Raw genomic sequence first — 20983 nt, forward strand, 5'->3', positions numbered from 1 at the left:
ATAAAGACAGACATACAGATCAATGGAATATAATTCAAAGTCCAGAAATAAACCAATACATGGCCTATGGTCAACTGATTTTTGACAAAGGTGTCAAGACAATTCAATGGGGGAAAGAATGGTCTTTTCAAATTGTTCTGGGACATCTGGACATCCACATGCAAAAGAATGAAATTGGACCAATATCTCACACCATATACAAAAGTTAACTTGAAATGGATGAAAGACATAAATGTAAGAACTAAAAAGAAAACTCAGAAGAAAACACAGGTGTTAATCTTCATGACCTTGAATTAGACAATTGTTTCTTAGATATGACACCAAAAGCACAAGCAAAGAAAAAAAACAGATAAACGGGACTCTTAGGCTTCACAGAACAACATCAAGAAAGTAAAAAGACAACCTCCAGAATGAGAGAAAGTATTTGCAAATCATACATCTGATAAAGGTCTAAACCAAAATATATAAAGAATTCTTACAACTCAACAATAGAAAGACAAATCACCTAATTAAAGAATGGGCAGGGACGTCCCTGGTGGCACAGGGGATAAGACTCCACACCCCCAATGCAGGGGGCCTGGGTTTGATCCCTGCCCAGGGAACTAGATGTCACATGCATGCCGCAACTAAGAGTTCACATGCCACAACTAAGGAGCTCGTGTGCCGCAACTAAGGAGCCTGCTTGCCTCAACTAAGACTTGGCACAATCAAGTAAATAAATAAATTTTAAAAATGGGCAGAAGTTTTGAACAGATATTTCTTCAAAAAAAGATATATAAACATCCAATAAGTACATGGAAAGATGTTCAAAATCAATAGCCATTAGAGAAGCACAAATTAAAATCTCAATGAGCTACAACTTCACACCCACTAGGATGGCTATAATCATAAAGACAGGCAAAAACAAGTGTTGGGTAGGATGTGGAAAAATTGAGACCCTCATAAATCGTTGGTGGAAAATGCAGCTGCTTTAGAAAACAGTCTGGCAATTCCTCAAGAAGTTAAACACAGAGTTACCATATATATGACTCAGCAATTCCTCTCCTAGGTAGATATACCCAAGAGAACTGAAAATATATGTTAACACAATAACTTGTACATGAATGTTCATAGCAACACTATTCATAATAGGCAAAAAGTGAAAACAACCCAAATGTCTATAAAATGATGAATGGATAAACAAAATATGGTATATCCATACAATGGAATTATTATTCAGCCATTTAAAGAATGAAGTACTGATAACATGGATGAACCTTGAAAATATTATGTTGGGTGAAAGAAGCCAGACATAAAAGACCACATATTGCATGATTCCATTTACATGAAATATTCAGAAAAGGCAAATTCATACACAGAGAAAAGTACAGAAGTGGGGTTGACAGGGGCTGGGGGGGAAGAAGGAATGGGGAGTGACTGCTAATAGGTACAGGGTTTCTTTTTGAAGTGAAGAAAACTCTCTGGTATTAGATAGTGGTGATGTCTGCACAACTTCAAGAATATTTTTTTAAAAACTGAATTGTACCCTTTAACATGGTAATTTTTATGGTATGTGCACTATATCTCAATTTTTTTTAAAGCACATTTAACAAAATGAAAATACAACATATCAAAATATGTGACACAGCTAAATCAGTGCTAAGGGGGGAATTTATAGCACTAAATGCTTATATTAAAAAAAAGAAGAAAAGGGCTTCCCTGGTGGCGCAGTAGTTAAGAATCCACCTGCCAATGCAGGGGACACAGGTTCGAGCCCTGGTCCAGGAAGATCCCACATACTGCGGAGCAACTAAGCCCATGCGCCAGAACTATGGAGCCTGTGCTCTAGAGCCCACGAGCCACAACTACTGGGTCCACGTGCTACAACTACTGAAGCCTGCGCACCAAGAGCCCGTGCTCTGCAACAAGAGAAGCCACCATGATGAGAAGCCTGTGCACCACAATGGAGTAACCCCCACTCGCCACAACTAGAGAAAGCCCATCCGCAGCAACGAAGACCCAATGCAGCCAAAAATAAATAAATAAAATAAATTTATTATAAAAAAAGAAGAAAAGTCTGAAATCAATAATCTAAGCTCTCATCTCAAGATCAGGAAAAGGAGAGCAAAATAAACCCAAAGCAAGCAGAAAGAAGGAAAAACAAAGATAAAAGCAGAAATCAATGAAATTGAAAACAAAGACAACAGAGAAAATCAGTGAAACAAAAAGTGATTCTTTAAAAAGTTCAACAAAATTGACAAACTTCCATTAAGACTAACACACAATAAAAGAGAAGGCACAAATTACTAACATCAGGAATGAAACACAGGGTAGCACTAGAGACTTGGAAGATATCAAAAGAATAATAAAGAAATACTATCTCTACACACATAAATTTGACAACTTAGATAAGATGGACCAATTGCTCGAAAAGCACAAACTTACAATTCACTCAATATGAAATAGATAATTTGAATAGCCTAATACAGGTTTAAAGAAATTGAATGTTAATTAAAAACTTCCCAAAAAGGAAATCTCCAGGTCCATGTGGCTGCAGTAGAGAATTCTATTGAACATTTTGAGAAAATTTAACACTAATTCTGAAATCAAGGAATTAAGAAATTAGAAAGTCAAGAAAAATCTAAATCAATGGAAAGACATATGTGTTCATGGAAGATTCAACATACTAAAGATGTCAACTTTCCCCAAATTGAGACAACTATGGGGACTTTTTCAAAATAAATACACTCAGATCCCACCCCAGACCAACGATTTCATAATTCTAAGGGTGAAGCCTAGGCATTTATTGTTTTGGGGAAAAAAAAAACCCTACCCCCACCCAGGTCATTCTGACTTATAGTCTACAATGCCAGTCTCTCAGTCACTATCTCTAGAGTCATGGGGCTAAGAGTCCTGTTTTCTATCTGTCCACCAAGTTGACATCAGTCCAGTGCAAAGGAGCTATCAACTTCCTCCTGGACCTCCCCAAGAAACCACACTGCCCACTGGCCACCACTCGAATTTTCTTGATGTCCACTTCTGAGCCTTCAACTGATATGAGAGGGATATCTCACATAATCAGATCAACACATTATGGGAAGGGGTTGGTTCCAGTGCCACAAGCTCTCTTCCTCTTCCCACCTTCCTCAAACCCTCCCAGAGGAGCCCAGGGAAGACCTGTAGGAATGAAAAGTGTCTGTCCTTGCTTCACAGAACACTTGTAGCACTTGTCCACCTGGTCCCCAAAGAACATCTCATTCTGGTTAGAGGAGCTGCTCCAGCACTCAAAGAGAGTCAGGTTGGCATTTGTTGGGCGGATCAGGTAGAAGATCTTCTCACCCTGAAACAAAGAAAGATTGACATGTCAAAAATATCAAGGGTTTCCAGAGAAGTCTTCTGGGAGTCTCCAAAAGAATATTCTCTCTCTCATGTTCCAAGACCATGTAGTATGCTAGAATTCCTTCTGTCCAAGGATCATTTATATATATATTTGGAAAACTTCAGAAGTCCTTTTGCACTTTGTACTTTTAAGCTTCTATAAAACTGACAAAAACAATTTGGAAAGGACATTTCAAAGAAAATTGTCAACTTAAGACAAATGTACACCAAAGGCTCCTATTTTAGATGCAATGCCAAATGAAAAATGGCCTCTATAGATGAGTAGATCAATATTACTAGCCCTAGGAGAATTTAAGGCCACATTACTAATGAGAAGAAAATTGAATTTGCCTTTAAATGCCATTTACAGAGAGCATTCCTTCTCACACCTGCAATCAAAGCTAATAAAAGTTTAAAAGTTCAGTAATCACCCAAGGACTTCTGTAAGATTATATGTTGGATGATTATCTGTTGGAAGAACATATTATTTCCTAACTATGTTTTGCCTGGATAATCACCAGATAGATAATTTGGCAGAAAAGAAAAAAACCCACTAGCACAAAAATATCCCCAACCCATAGCCTGATTAGTTTAACCAATATTTCATAATACATTTCAATGTAGAAAATTATCTACTAGAAATTATCTACTGTACAATTAGAGAAATTTGAATCAGACCTGTAGATTAGATAGCAGTATTATATCAATATTAATTTTCTGATTTTGATAACTATACTGTGGTTATATAAGAGAATACCCTTGTTTTTAAGAAATACACACTGAATTATTACGAGATAAAGGGACACCTTGTCTGAAACTACTCTCAGGTGTTTCAGAAAAAATATTTATATAAAACCATTTTATTATGTTTGCTTCAGAGAAAGAGAGAGTATAATAAAATAGTAACATGGGAATCTGAGTGAAGGGCACACAGGAAATCTTCCTATTATTTTTGCAATTTTTCTATGAAAAAGAAACTATTTAAAAATAAAAAAGTTAAATCTAACATTTGCATAATAGCACTTTCATTTACACACTCCAATTTCTTCATGATAAACCAATGAAAACAACTAGCTCAAGATATGTGATCATTTGGACAAGAGCCATATCCAAGTTTTCTGCTCTTTCCTTGGCGTTTCCGATAAGAAAGCTAAATAGCATGAACAGTGGTGGAGAACAATAAAACTTACTTAAGAAATTTATTTTCCAGACCTCAAAAATCCTTTATAGTCACTGACAATCAATATGCTAATTATAAAATTGTAACGACCACTAAAAGGGAAACTATAGAAAGGCTGACATTAAAAAAAACCATCTCATACGTGCTCTATCTTGATGGTGGTGGCAGTCATGCAACTATTTATACAATTGTCAAAAATCATCAAACTATACACTTAAAACAGGTGAACGTTATGGTATACAAATTATAACTCAATAAACTTGGAGGGGAGAGGGAATTTCTCATGTTACCAGAAATTTCTGCAGTAAATATGGACATTTCCATACATAGCGGTAGGAGTACAGATTGGTTCAATTAAGATAACAGTCAGAGAAAACCTTAGGCATCTGCTGTTATTAAAAAAAAAGTTAACCATCAAAACTGTAAAGTAGAGACAATTTATATGGCATATCCACTCAGTACCCAACCCTGATAGAGCAGTTATGTTGAAATGTCACCCAAATAGAATCTGGGATGCAGGTAGGCCTTAGCAGCCTGTCTTTATGCTGCCACCTGAAACAAACAGGGAGGCCCAAGGCCTGGCTGTCTTCAGAAGCCATAGCCATTCTTACCTTGAGCACATGGTACCAGACCGACGTGCCACCAAAGTCAATGTGAAAGTCTGTATAGCTATCCCGCACGCTCATGAGGCAGTACTTCTGCACGTTGGGCCTCTCAAAGATACACTCCTCTGGCCACAAGTTCTCCACCCATGAGAGCTTCCGAACAATCTTGGGTGTCTCCACAAAGTTAGAAAGCCTATCAAGGAAGGGGTGGAGAGCAGATGTCAGCTGATTGGGAATTGAAGGTTGAAGCCTGAATAAAATGCCCCCCATCCCAGTGAGACTCAGATAAGAGAAAGAAGTTCTCTCCACAGAATCCCAAAGAGCACACAGGACACTTATTTTTGTAAGTCCAGTCAGCATCCTCATTCCACTCAGCTCTGGAATTCCCAAGTCCCAGCTCCATAGCCTTCCCCAGTCAAAGGTGATCATTTCCTCCACTAAATGCTCAGAATCTCCACACCCGGGCCCATTCACTTGGCACATGGTGTATAACAGTATTGTACTGTCCCCATGTTGTAGTGTCTTCTTTATGAGGAACAATTAGAGAAACCTCTCAGGGCTCAGTTCCAGGTAAAGAAGTGTTTACCTGGGACAGAGGACCTATCCTGGGAGTTAAACAGTGACCATGCCACAATCTAAACACCAAAAAAAGGTCTAAGAAAGCTGTCCTAAATCTTGAAGGAAACAAAAATTAATTAAAATAGCTACTGTATAATCTATCCTATGCTAGAAATTGTAAAGGAGAAATATGATTTGGTTGTTATAATGTGAGCAGCTACCCTAGAAAGTATAAACCAGCTCCTCATCCCAAAGGAAGAAACCACCGGGAAGAAGGGAAAGGAACACTAATGTACACTCAGTATATCACAAGTCCTAGGCACTTTGTGAGGCTTTTTACTTACCCCTCTCCCTCTTACCTGGTATCAGAGAATTCCAAACTAATGACATTGAGGACTTTTTCCCTCTTCCCGCTATAATAATATTTCACAAAATCACCAAGCTTCATCTTGCAGTCGGCCTGGCGGGTCACATCAATCACATCAATCTCTTTGTCAGAACCTGGAGTAAAGAGATGGATTCTGCACCAAGTCCCAGGGATCAGAGAAGACTCTCACATCCCCTAACCAGTCCCTAAAATGACCTTACACTGAAAACTTCTCACTGTATTTGTATGTGCATAAATGGGAAGTGGGGGTAGGTATTCCTCACACTCTCCTTAGACCTATGTGCCAGGTCCAGGCCTGCTAAGCCAACAGAACTGCCTGACACATAGTCTCACTCACAGTACTATCCACCTGCCTGGGCCCTGCTTCCTCACTTCTCTTCCTATCCCCCAAAACTCATGTCCAGAACACAACTAGCATGTGAGGGCAAAAGTCAAAGGCTTTCTCATCTCAACAGAGGACAGAGAGGCCATAACAATCCTTGGAATTCCCCAGGTAAAAGATGGGGCTCAGCCTGGGGTTTTGTGGTGTGTTAGGAGGAAAAGGAAGGGTAGGCTAGGATTTTGGTTCCAGCTTTGCCTAAGAATGACTCTGGGGGGCTTCCCTGGTGGCGCAGTGGTTGAGAGTCTGCCTGCTGATGCAGGGGACACGGGTTCGTGCCCCGGTCCGGGAAGATCCCACATGCCGTGGAGTGGCTGGGCCCATGAGCCATGGCTGCTGGGCCTGTGCGTCTGGAGCCTGTGCTCTGCAACGGGAGAGGCCACAACAGTGAGAGGCCCGTGTACCGCAAAAAAAAAAAAAAAAAGAATGACTCTGGGCAAAGCACTTCACCTCAAATTCCCAAGATGGCTAGAAAGGAAATGCAAAATGTAGACTGGAGGGGAAGGGTCATACGTTTTGATGGGAGTGAACAATGTCACAGTTAAGAGGGTCTGTGGTGCTTACCAACATAGTGTTCCACATCCCTCACAGTGAATGATGGTGAGGGCAGCGTCATCCCCAATCCATCCTTCTTCAAGACCAGGATGGGCACACTGAAGCTATTCTCTTCCAGGAATTCCACGGTCAGCTGACTTCCAGTGGGCTTCAGAATCACTTCATCTGAGCTGTGGGCCACATGAGAGAAAGCCTGAACCCTAGAGGCCCTGCTACTGAAGGCCTCACTGGATGCTGTCACTCACCCAAAGGGTGGGGTCTTCCTGAGGGGACCTAATGTTGGCTGGCAACTAATGAGTGGCATAAACTTCACCTGCCAGGGAAGAAATGACCTATCGAAGGCAAGAAGCCAGGTCACTGGCAGAGGTGGTAAGCTAAATCCAGGATAGCCTGTCAATATGGTGCTCTTCTCTAGATGACAAAGGAAGAAATCACTCAACAGCCTGCCCAGGAAGAAAAGACATACCTGACAAGTTTAGCTAAATTACTCTAACCCAGAGCAGCACTACCCCATTTTAAACACTGGCAAATAAAGAGAAAAGACTGATTTAAAAAACAAAAACAATTTTTATAGCCACTCTCTTGACACACATACTTCGTTAACTAGAAAACAGGAGTTTCTGGTTTTCTTAAAATCATGCTGGAGAAAAGACTGGCTATTTGACAAGTTGTGTTGGGACAAACATCTGGAAAAATATTAAGATCAAAGCCTATCTCACTCTTTAAGTAATTCTAGATGGAACAAAGATCAAATTAGAAAAAATAAAGCCATAGAGTAGTAGAAAAATTATCGGAGAGACAAGGCCCAGTAATCATTATAAATAGTAATAGTAAATTTAAGTAAAAATTAAAATTTTCTGCAAGGAAAGCTATTACAAATCAGTATGAAATAGGCAGTAACCCAACAGAAAAACTGTTAAACAATGTTGAGAAGGCAGTTAACAGAGAAAGAAATAAAGATGACTTATAAATGTACGATAATAGACATGCTTCCTTCATAACTAAAGAAATGCAAGTGGAAACAATGAAATCTCATTTTTTATCTTATCAGAAAGGCAAAAAAGTTTGATAATAAACAGTGTTGGCCAGGATATAGGAAAACAGGTACCCTCACACATTGTCTAGTGGGAGTATGAAATAGTGTGGCCACTTTGAAAACAATCTGGCAATATTTATAAACATTTTTAAAGCACATACCCTTTGACCTAGCAATTTCATTTTTAGGTAGTAAATCTACACATATACTCACCCACATATGCAAAAACCTAAGTACAAAGACATTCACTGCGCATTTTTTTTCTAATAGCAAAATACTAAAATTGATTTAATATTCAGCAACAGAGGACTGGTTAAATAAATTATACATCCATACAGTGGAGTACTAAACATCCATGAAAAAGAATGAAGAACATCTGTATATGCTGTTATGGATTGATCTCCATAATTTAGATTTTAAAAAAAGCAAGATGTAGAATAAGTGTTTCTGTTTGTGTTTTTTAATAAACAAGGGGACACACACACATATGTTTGTATAAGCAAAAACTATTTCTGAAAGAATGCACAAGAAATTGGTTGACTCTGGAGAAGGGACCTGAGGGGTCTGGGGTAGAAAGGAGACTCAGTGCCTTTAAATAGATAAAACAAAATTTATTAAGTTGAAGAAACACTTATAATCCTAAATAACACTTCAATTATAGGAAAGCTGGAAAAGGTCAAATGAATTAAAAACTAAGCAAAAGAGAATGCTTTATTCATTAATTTTTCTAACATTATTTTTGCTCAATTCAAGTAATTTATTTAATAAGCCCATCTTAATTTTCTAAAAGAAAAAAAATTTTTCTTGATTTTAAAAGAAATACATGACTACTCAAAAAAAATTTTTTTCCAAAGAGTTTCATCTTCTCTACAATGAGAGAATTAAACTTTCTGATTTTTAAGACTCCTTCTAGTTATAGCATTCCCTGGGTGCATGTAAATATCCTCTCCTGACTGAGGCGAAAACTGCCTATCTACCAAAAGTTTCTACAAGTGGACCTTAATGTACTCTGCACATCAAATGAAACTCTAGCAATGTTTCTCAGAAACCAACTAAAACAGAAGATCCCTCCCCAGAGGGAACTCACAGAGCCCTGCAGACATCCCCAGATGGTGGAGGTACCCAGTGCAGTGCAACAGCCAGTGGGAAAGCTGGGAAGAGATGGGCCCCAGCTTCCCAGAGCCCTGGCATTCACTGGCCCTTGGAGTACGGGGTCCTCACCTGTCAAAGGTCCTACTCCGAAGCTCTCGAATGAACGTAGGGCTTCCCGTCTTCACTGGCTTCCCCTTGTGTGTATCATGGCCTTTTGAAGATACACGGCGTTTTTTCACTAAGTCAGTAAAAGACAAGACACTGTCAGTCAAAATGGCTACAAGCTATGGTTCCAAGAGCAAACGCCTCAGCAGATCCTGCTTCTCTTCCAATCTAACAACCCCTTGCATCATCTGGAGTCAAGGAGGCCCTCACAGTCTCAGGAAAGCTCTTGGTGAGGATAGGTGCTTCCTCTGGGGAATCCCTAAGTAAGGGAGGGAGGTGAAACTCTGCATTTCTGCCCTCTCAGTGGAGCAGCTGCTGGCCTGCAGGGCCTACACAGGCTTCTGCTATTTCCCAAGAGAGACAAATCTGAAACACTGACAAAAAGGCAATTTTCCTTCCAAGCTTCCTTTGCTTTGTCTCTCCTCTGGACTGCCTTCTCTTAAAAACTCCAAGATCTACTTACTGATGGAGGGCCCATGTAAGACCTCACAATTGGGGCAGTGGTAGAGGTCGATGTCAGCAGCCTTCTCCTCTTCAACACCAACACAACTAGAAAAGAGAAAATCAGACAAGGTTTGTGGAAATTTTACTTTTCGTAAGGTCTAGAACTGTGCTGTTCAGTACACAATTAAGTAAAATTTTAAATGCAGTTCCTCCATCACACTAGCTACATTTCAAGTGCTCAGTAGCCACACGCGGTTACCATATTGGGCAGATTATCAAACTTTTTTGTCAATGCAAAAAGTTCTATTGGACCAAATGGTCTAAAATAATTATGACAGAGCTAAAAATGTACAGACAATAAAGCTTCATTAAGACTCAGAATGGTCAAAGCTGGAAGAGACTCTAGGGCAGTGCTGTCCAGTAGAAATATAATGTGAGTTAAATATGTAATTTTAAATGTTCTAATAGCCACATTAAAAAGGTAAAAAGAAACAGGTGAAATTAAGTTTAATAATAATTTAATATTTTATTAACCAATATATCTAAAATATTATTTCAACATAAAATCAAACATTTAAACTTTATTGAGCTATTTACTTTATTAAATGAAAATGAATGAAAATAGTATTTTATAGTCAACAGTGGTTCCCTCTGAGTGAAGGATTATGGTAACCATTTTTCTCTTATATGTATTTTCTAATTTTCTACAATGAACATGTGTTACTTATTTCATACTGTAATGTCTGAGAAAGATTTATTTAATTTTGAAAATCTGAGTTTGCATGTATGTGAGCTGGTAATCTCACAAAATTTAAAGCCTTCCTCGTCAAAGAAGTCATCGGCAGCCCTCCAAAAAACTTCTGGCTAAGATCTCCTAAAATCTTTGGTCAGCCACAGAGAACAGGGAGCATAATAATAAGGCAGAGCTCCAACCATTTTGGCTAAGACTGACTTCCTAGGATCAGGACCCCACCACCTTCCCGAGTGCTAACCCTGTAAACCTGTTGCACATCAATAAATTGAGGACATGTTATTTTATAAAAGGATTGGTCTATTATGAATTGGAAATTTAAAAAAAAAACCCAAAATACCCTGGGTCCTTCACCTCAGATAGTCTAAGAAGCACTGTGTTAGAACCCGGTCAGGTAGAAGTTGTACATTCTCCCAGACCCTTCTAACTCAGGGCTCGGCTGGGGGTGAACATCTCCCTCACTTTCCAGTGAGACTCTGTGATCATCTCTCCTCTATCCTTGTGTAAGATCTCCTATTCCTCTGAGTTTCATATCATCCAACAATAGCTCTTCCCACTCCTCTTCACTATCAGCTACTCATCTCCCCAACATACCCTCTTCACTCACTGAAGAACCTGCTCACAGATTCTTCTTCATCCCAAGTCCTGCCAGCCTCCCACGTGACATAATTATGGATATAAAGGCCTAATATCCCAGCCTCTTAGCTCATTGACCTTCTCATCTTCAGAAGCTGCTGCCTCCAACTCCCATTTCAGCTACCAACTCTCATGGCCATCCCCCAGACCTTGTCAACACTTGCAACTGCTTCACCTCTGGAATATGAAATGCATACATCACACTCTGACCACAAGTACATACATCCAGCTCTCATTCATTACACCTGTTCTTTGCCCTCAAAAATCCCTTGATCCTACTTTTCACCTGTTCAACTACTGTTGCCTTCACCGTTCTTCCCTATCTAGTTCATAGATTTCATCATTCCTCACTTCAACCATTCTCTTACAGATACCTTCAACTCACTTGCCCCATTGCCTTTACATCACTCCCAAGTGCAAATCCCAACCCTGGCTCAATCCAACTATATAACATTGGACCATTGGACATGGCTAGAGAAAAATCATCCATTGGATTGGTGCCACAATAAATTCACACTGTCCAAAATATGTGAGTCACAGAAAAACCAACACAATATTGAAGGAGAAGAACAAAGTTGGAGGACTGATGCTACCCAACTTGAAGACTTACTATAAAGCTACAGTAATCAAGACAGTGTGGTATTGATGAAAGAATAAACAGATCAATAGAACAGAAAAGAGAGCCCAGAAATAGATCAACAGAAATATAGTCAATTGATCTTTGACAAAGGAGCAAAGGTAATACAATGGAGCAAAGACAGTCTTTTCAACAAATGGTGCTGGAACAACTGGACATGCAAACAAATGGAATTAGACACAGACCTTATATCCTTCACAAAAAAGAACTCAAAATGGATCACAGACCTAAATATAAAATACAAAACTATAAAACTCCTAGAAGACAACATAGGAGAAAATCTAGATAACCTTGGGTTTGGCAATGACTTTTTAGATGCAACACCAAAGGCATAATCCATGAAAAATGAGAACTGATAAACTGGACTTCATTAAAATTAAAAACCCGTTCTGTGAAAGGCATTGTCAAGAGAATGAAAAGACAAGCCAAAGACTGGAAGTAAATATTTGCAGAGGACATATCTGATAAAGGACTGTTATCCAAAATATACAAAGAACTCTCAAAACTCAACAATAAGAAAATGAACAACCTGATTAAAAAATGGGTAAAAGATCTGAGCAGACACCTTACCAAAGAAGATATACAGATGGCAAATAAGCATATGAAAAGGTGCTCCACATCCTGTATCAATAGGACAATGCAAATTAAAACAATGAGATATCACTATACACCTATGAGAATAACCAAAATCCAGAACACTGACAACACCAAATGCTGGCCAGGAGGTGGAGCGACAGGAACTCTCATTCTTTGCAGGTGGGAATGCAAAAAACAGCCCCTTTGGAATACAGTTTGGCAGTTTTTTACAAAACTAAACATATTCTTACCATACAACCCAGCAATTGTGCTCTCTGGCATTTACTCAAAGTAATTGAAAACTATGTCCACATAACAACGTGCACACAGATGTTTATAGCAACTTTATTCATAATTGCCAAAATTTGGATGCAACCAAGATATCCTTCAGTAGGTGAATGGATAAACTGTGGTACATCCAGACAATGGAATATTATTCAGCACTAAAAAAAAAAAGAGCTATCAAGCCATGAAAAGACATGAAAGAAACTTTGAAAGAAGCCAATCAGGCTACATATTATATGATTCCAACTACGTGACATTCTGGAAAAGGCAAAACTATGAGGACAGTAAAAAGATCAGTGGTCATCAGGGATTGGGGGGGGAAGAGAGATGAACAGGCAGAGCACAGAGAATTTTTAGAGCAGTGAAACTATTCTGCTACTAAAATGATATAATGGTGGGTACAAGTTATTATACATTTGCGCAAACCCATAGAATGTATAACACCAAGAGTAAATCCTGATGTAAACTATGGATTTGGGGTGATAATCATGTGTCAATGTAGGTTCATCTACTTTAACAAATGTACCACTCTGGTGGTGGGGGATGTTGATAACGGGGGAGGCTATGCATGTGGGGGCAGGAGGCATATGGGAAACCTCTGTACCTTCCACTCAACTTGGCTGGGAACCTAAAACTACTCTAAAAAATAAAGTCTATTTTAAAAAATCTGGGTCATGCTGCCTGACAATTCTCCTGTATTTCCCTGCTCAGTTCTCTCCACCATCATCCACAATGGCTATTTCAAATCTCTGACCCCCCACTGCCTTCCTCTTCTCTCTCAGCAAATGACCCTGCCTCCTACTTCTTAGACAAAATGAAGTAATCAGATGGGAACTACCTCAACTTCTCACACCAAATCTACCTCCTTCTGCATCCTTCTTTTCCTCCTGTTACAACGAAAGAACTATCTTTCCTTCTTTGTAAAGTCAGCTTTTCCACCTGGGTCACACCTTTTTTTTTTTTTTTTAACCTTCTCAATAAATTCCCTCTTCTTTCTGCAGTATCTTCAACCTCTCCCTCTCTACCTTCCCCTTCACAATAGCATTTAAACTAGCTCACTGATCTCTGCAAGACCTTCCCTGCCTCCTTTCTGCCCCTCTCTGCCACTTCAGAGCTAAATATCTTCTTTGTTTAATCCTATGCAGCTTCACAATGACTTTTATTTAAATAGGTATTGATTATACATTTTATGAAACTCCAAAGGTACAGAAGTGTATACAGTGAAAAGTCTCTCTCCTACTCCTAGCCACACTGTACTATCCAGAGATGTTCTACCAGGGCCAAACCTATAAAAAGAATTTTTTTGAGTTGCTGTGTACACTTTCTCACCCACTGCTGCAGTCTGATTTTAGTCCCCACCTTCTCTAAAACAGACTTCACTGATATCTTGACCTCCTTACTGAAACATGCAATAAGTACTTCCTTCCTTTATCTCATTTGACCTCCTAGCAGCATTACCACAGTGCTGACCCTGTGCTCTCTCTACTTGACTTCCATAACACCCCATTTGCCCGGGGTCCATCCCTCCAGCTAACATTTAATGAGCATCTGCCAGGCCCTGGTCTAGGTGCTGGAGAGACAAAGACACAGAACAAAGCATACAAAAATCCCTGCCCTCATGGAGCTGACAATCTAGTGGGTGAAGCAGACAAGAAGCAAGATAAATCAGGGTAACCAGTGAAATATATTGTACGTTAGATAGAGGAGTTAAGTAGAAAAATAAAGCAGGAAGGGGAATATGTATGCATGTATATGTAAGTATACATACACACACTGGGTGGTGAGGGGAATGACAGTGGTGTTGAAATTTTAGGTAGGGAAGCCAGGGAAGGACTCACTGACAAAACAATTTTTGTATAAAGACCTGAAGGGAGTAAAGGAGCAAGCCATATGTATATGAGGGAAGAGCATCCCAATTAGAACAGCAAGTACAAAAGCCCTGTGGCAGGAGTGTGCCTAGATTATTAAGTCAACAGAGAGGAGGACAGTGTTCTGGAATAGAGAGAGCAAAGGGGACAATAATAGGTCAGAAAGGCTCATGCAGTAGAGTCCTGTAGGCCAGGGGTCCCCAACCCCCGGGCCTTGGACCAGTACCAGTCTGTGCCCTGTTAGGAACCGGGCCGCACAGCAGGAGGTGAGTGGCGAGCAAGCAGAAGCTTCATCTGCCGTTCCCCATCACGCACATTACTACCTGAATCATCCCCCTCCAACCCCGGTCCGTGGAAAAATTGTCTTCTATGAAACCGGTCCCTGGTGCCAAAAAGGTTGGAGACCACAGCTGTAGGACATCATAAAGGACTTTGGCTTTACCTGAGTGAAGAACTGGGTGGAATCCACCAGAGGATTATGAGGATTATGAGCAGGGATGTGATGTGATCTTAATTATGTGTCTGGCTGCTCTGTTTCCCAGTGCATTCTTTTTCTCCTGCCCACTCCTTAAATGTTGACATTTCTTAGGTCCTCTTTTCTAGGCTCTCTTTTCTCCTCACTTTCTCTCATTGGTTTCACTAACTCCCAGGGCTCCATGTGCCCTCTATATAACTATAACTGCAAGCCAGATCTCTTTGCTGAGTTTCAGACCCTCCCTCGAAATTTCTCCTGGATATTTCTACTGGATAGCCCACTTACATAGTACTTCAAATTTAACACGTCCAATTCAATTTCTCCCCCTGCTTGGCCCCTAAACCTGCTCCCTCTCTAAGGCACCATAACCTTACCAGGTGTTTAAGCCAGAAACCTGGCAGCCACTGATGACTTGCCTCTCACCTTCTCCCTCCACTACACCCTGAGTAGGTGTTCAAGCTCAGGACTGTAGACTTTAGGGCCAGACTGCCTGGGTTTACAGCCTAGCTATACTTTCCACTTACTACCTGTGAGATCTTAGGCAAGTTACTTAACTCTATGCCTCAGTTTCTTCGTCTCTAAGGTGGGGATAAAAATTTGTATGTGTATTATAATGTTGCTCTCAAAAGTAAATGAGTTAATTTATATAGTGTTTAGAACAGTGCCTGGTACAGAGTAAGTGTTCTGTATGTGATGCTATTATCATCCAAGTTATCACCATGTCCTATCACTTCTATCTCCTAACTGGCCATCAGTTGTATCCTTCTGTCATCCTCACTGCCCCTGCCCTAATCCAGGCCACTATTATCTCTAACTGGGATTACTATCCTGTCCTCCTAACTGGGCTCCTGGCCTCTACTCTGTCCTCACCCAAATGGCCCTCCACAGTACAGCCAAAGAGATCTTTTTAAAATGTAAATTTGATCCTGTCAACCCTTGTTCAAAACCCCTCACATGCTTCCTATTTTTCTTAAGGTAAAGTATAAACTTATCATGGCCTAAAAGACCCCACCTCTTGCCCTTCACACATAGCATAGGCTATAAAATTTGTGGGGCTGGTGCAAATGAAAATCAGGGGCCCCCAGTTGACAAAGAAAAGCTATTTCCTCTCTTCCATGATCTCTCTCAACTTGCCGTGGGGCTTTTTATTTGTTAATTACTGTCATGTTCCCTTGGGCATGGGGATACTCAAGGGGCAAGCGCAGGCCCTCACAGGCACTCAGGGGCCACGCGCTATGACTTAGTGTGCAGGGTGCATGCACCTGACCCTGACTCTCCAGCACCTGCACCCAGGCCCCGCAACCCAGGCAGCCAGTCGAGAATCCATTCAGGGAGGCAGCAAGAGGTAGGACCACAGGTGAGCTAAAGCTCTAGGTCCCCAGGACAAACTCCACTGTCCCTGGAACCTCACATACAAAACACAAATTCAAAGGTAAAATTATTAAGAATTTCAAGACTACAACCACAGAGCATTAAACTTCAAGCATGGGCATGGGGCCCCCTTCCAAATATGAGGCTGTGTGTGACTACAGCGGTCACACACCCATGAAGCCAGCCCTGCTCTAAAACCCAGCTCGACTCTCAGCACCATGCTCTTTCTGGTCTCTGGGACTCATCACACATGGCTCCCTGTGCCTAGAACATTCCTTCCCTTCCTCTTCCCTACTGCCATGCCTCCCCCCCCTAACTATCCGTATTTCAGCACTCACCCTGCAGACTTGCAACTGCCCATTTACTTGCTATCTGCCTCTACTACATACAGCAGACAGCATCTCTTGTTCACCCCAAGTCCTCACCTTATCCATCTCCCAGTCTTGCTTTATTTATTATTCAACCCAATTCATTGGGCTAGATAATATCTCACATCAGGAAAGCATATGGATGAAAATCAGGCTTCTGGCTGCACTGTCTCAGTAATTATTACCTGGACCAAGGTTCCTAAATGCTGTTTTGCTTCCTTAGTAAAGAGGACAATTATCACAGCACCAGGTCTCAAGATTAAGATGAATTATCCCCAACATGTGCCACAGAACCTGGCACATGGTAGGAACTCTGTATTTGGATGTAAGTGGGTGCATAAATTCAGTAAATGTTGACTGAAAATAGCTACTGCCCTCATGGAGTGGACATTCTAGAGGGGGAGACAGGTGGTACCAAAACAGTTTCATAAGGGCTATAGTAAATAAAGTATATTTACTTTATTTATAAAGTAAATAAAGCAGGGTAAGGGGATGGTGAGAGAATTTGAAGCCTGCATAAAAGGAGTTGAGGAGAAAAGTGAACTGTGAATATGTTATCACACATATATTAACACATCTCATCTCTACAACAAATCAGGGCATTCTGTACAGTATTTAGAGGCACAAAGTGCAGACTTGGGAGCCAAACTGCCTGGGTTTAAATCTCACCTCTGCCACTTACTAGCTGTGTGAACTTAGGCAATTTATTTAACTTTGCTGTGCCTCAGTTTCTGCATCTATAAAAGAAGAATATTAATAGTACCCCACCTCATAGAGTTGTTAGGCTTAAATGAGCTAAAGTAGGTAAAGAACTGAGAGTACTTGGGACAAAGTATTAGCTATCATCATTATTAATATTATTCTAATTTAACAGATAAGAAATCTGAGTGGTTAAGGAACTTTTTGGTCATTACAAAACTAATAAATAGCAGAGCAGGATAAAAATCCAGATCCATCTGACTCCACTATACCACTACAATACATAACTAGAATATAATGTGGGGTTATTAGTAGAGTCAAGTGCTATGAGAACACAAAAGTGGGCATTCAATCCTTCCAGGGATGTGGAACTGAGGTGGGGGCTGAGGGCTGGAAAAGCTTGAGAGGTGACAAGATTGCCCAGGATCCTGTCTAGCTTCTTATCTGCTCAACCTCTGCTCTCTGAGGATTCCCAAAGAGCCAGGTCCTGTCACCACCTGTGCCTTGGAAAAACAATGTCTTCATTCATCAATAAAGAGGAAAAAGAACATATTTTACCCTTCTTCATTATTCAAAAAATATCAGAAAATCCAAGTCAATTTCTAGTTTCCTGCAACACCTTGATCAGGCCAAGCACAATGTATAAAAACATGGATGACCCATCCCGAGATGCTGAGGCACCCACCATTTGCACCAGTGGCCCCCCTGCCTCCAAGCACATAGGACTTGGAGGAGTACAAAGGATACTGAGCAAGTTTCAGTGCACCAGGGATGTTTCTTTTTGTTCTACCCAGTCCCTGGCACATAAGTTTGCCAATAACAGGCTTCACTAAATGCTGGATGCACCAACAGAATCACTCCATGTGCACTGACATGCAGGCAAACAGGCTGTAATCTCTATCTCCCAAAAAACCCAACCAAACAAAAAATCCTCTTGTGACCCCTTCTGTCACTGCCCCGTTACTCTATTCCCCTGTATACCAAAACTCCTCAAAACAGAGTCATCCTTGAGTCCTTTCACAACTCCAATCCAATCTGTCAGCAAATCCTGTATCAATATACATTCAAAATCCAACCACTTCTCATCACCACTGACTCCAGTCCAAGTCACCATTGCCTAATTAGACCAGTGTTTCTCAAATATTCGGGCACATCAGAAACACCTGGAGGGCTTGTTAAGACAGATTCCTAGGCCTCATCTCCAGAGATCCTGATTTGGTAGATCTGGGGTGGGGCCCAGAAACGTGCATTTCTAACAAGGTTGTGGGTGATGCTGATGCTGCTGGTGCAGGGACCACATTTTAAGAAATAATGATCTACAGTGATCCCCAAACTCTCCCTGCTTCATCCCATACTCACCTTGAGTCTGTCCTCACAACAGCCAAAGCCTAAACCAGATCACAACTCTCCTCTGCTCAAAATCCTTCTATGGCTCCCATCCTATCTGGAGTGAAAACCAAGTTCTTACAATGGCCCATAGGACCCTATACCTGTGGTTCTCAAACTTTAGTGTGCATCAGAATCACCTGGAAGGCTTGTTAAACCATAGATTCCTGGGCCCCACCAGGAATTGGCAGGTCTGGGGTAGGACAATGGAATTTGCCTAACCAGTTTCCAGGTGATGCTGATCCTGCTGGTCCTACTTGGAGAACCACTGCCCTACATGATTTGCACCCCCGCCCCCACCCCCCAGCCCCTATCATCAGCTTCTACTACTCTCCCCTCACTCTGTCTAATAACATTGGTCCCTTTGCTATAAGGGGAATAGTAACATGTCAGGTGTGCTCCCCACTCAGTGATGCCTCTGTTTCCAAAAATATTTTCATTTAGCTCCCATAACTCAGTCCTGGGCATCATGCCTATCAGACCTGATCTGAATTTTCATAATACTCCTCTTGGATACTGACCACCCATCCTTTGGTACGTTTGCCATCCCAAATTTCTTCTAGGTGGGTTGGGGCAAAACTTATGCTACCCCACTGGTGAAGGAATTCTGATTCCTTCTGTTGTTCTGTATTCTGATTGTGGTGGTTACATGAATCTACAAGTGTGATAAAATTGTATAGAACTAAATACACATACACACACACAAATGAGTGCATGTAAAACTGGTGAAACTGAAATAAGATTGGTGGATTGTACCAAGGTCAGTTTCTTGCTTTTGATATTGTACTGTAGTTATATAAGATATCACCATGGGGGAAACTGGGTAAAGGTACAAAGGCCCTCCACATACATTTTTTGCAACTTCCTATGAATCTATAATTATTAAAAAATAAAATTTATTTTTTTTAAATATGTCACTCCAAGAGACATCCTGTGAGCCCTGACAGAGCAGGCTGTCCTTCTGATACTTCTAACTCCACACCCTATAAGACTTTCTCCAGGGCAGGGATTCTGCAGTCCATACATTGTATCATAGTAAACCCTGAATATGAATGCTAGGCCTTCTCTTCCCTTTGCTACACACTCCTAAAGCTGTGTAGCAGCTGCTTCAGCTGCTTCAAAAAGCGTGATGTCCATTTTAACCTGATTTCACTTTGAACAAAAATGTGGAGTGTGTGTGAGTTTATAAGCCTGATTTTCTCTATCTCCCACAACACCTTGAAAATGGCTTAACCTGAACAGTGCTTTATACTATCTATAGTATTATATCCTATAGCAAGAGTCCAAGGGACCCAGGTTTGACTTGTGGTTGAGCAACTAACTGGCTATGTAGCTCTGAGCAAGCTATTTAGCCTCATGAGAGAAAATAATAGCTCCAAAGAGCTATTTTAAAGATTAATTGGTCACTTCTGGTTCTGGAATAATGGAGTAAACACACTTCTCGCTATTACTCCCACTAAATACAGCTAAAAATCTTGGACATTAAAAAAAAAAAAAGGTAAGACGACTCTGAAAGATGGAGAGAAGGCAGCCTGACTAGATGACAGCAGGATCTGAAGTAGTGAGTGCCAACAGAGAGCAACTGGGGGAACCTGGACTTCCACTCCTACCTGGCAGTAAAGAAGTAGTACCCCCTTCCCCTGCCACTGAAGTGCAGTGTCTGAAGAGGCTCGCAAAAACATAAGATATAATAACATCCAGAATCTCATAACATAATACCCAAAATATTCAAGATATAATGAAAATAATCACTCATCATATCAAGAACAAGAAAAATCACAACTTGAATGAGCAAAGAAAATCAATCTCAACAATGAGATGGCACAGATGTTGGAATTATCTGATAAGGATTTTAAAGGAGCAACCACAAAAACGCTTCAAAGAACAATTACAAACATGCCTGAAACAAATGAATAAATAAAAAGTGTTAGCAAAAAATAGAATCTCTGCAAAGAAATAGAAGATATAGAAAAGAACCAATGGCACTTCTAGAAAAAACTATAGTAACTTAAATGAAAACTCACTGCATGGGCTCAATAGCAGAATGTAGACAACAGAGAAAAAAAATAGTAAACCTGAAGATAGAACAATAGAAATTATCCAATCTGAACAACAGAAAGAAAATAGACTGAACTACGAACAACTATAAGTCAACAAATTGGACAACCTAGA

At 40.5% G+C, this 20983-nt stretch overlaps 1 protein-coding gene across 3 annotated transcripts in view; it reads right to left on the reverse strand.

Moving 5' to 3' along the window:
- Positions 1-20983, reverse strand: part of PHF8 (PHD finger protein 8) — a 100729-nt gene that overhangs the window by 67670 nt on the left and 12076 nt on the right. For all 3 annotated transcript variants that reach the window (XM_029240713.1, XM_029240712.1, XM_029240711.1), the window contains exons 3-8: positions 9779-9864; positions 9280-9388; positions 7032-7192; positions 6060-6201; positions 5149-5335; positions 3157-3319 (exon numbers count right to left, since the gene is read on the reverse strand). In XM_029240713.1, coding sequence (XP_029096546.1) covers positions 3157-3319; positions 5149-5335; positions 6060-6201; positions 7032-7192; positions 9280-9388; positions 9779-9864 — 848 coding nt within the window. The remainder of the gene's footprint in view (positions 1-3156; positions 3320-5148; positions 5336-6059; positions 6202-7031; positions 7193-9279; positions 9389-9778; positions 9865-20983) is intronic.

The sequence above is a fragment of the Monodon monoceros genome, unplaced genomic scaffold, assembly GCF_005190385.1.
Source record: "Monodon monoceros isolate NGI ecotype Baffin Bay Population unplaced genomic scaffold, NGI_Narwhal_1 Super_Scaffold_22, whole genome shotgun sequence".
Classification (NCBI taxonomy): Eukaryota; Metazoa; Chordata; class Mammalia; order Artiodactyla; family Monodontidae; genus Monodon; species Monodon monoceros.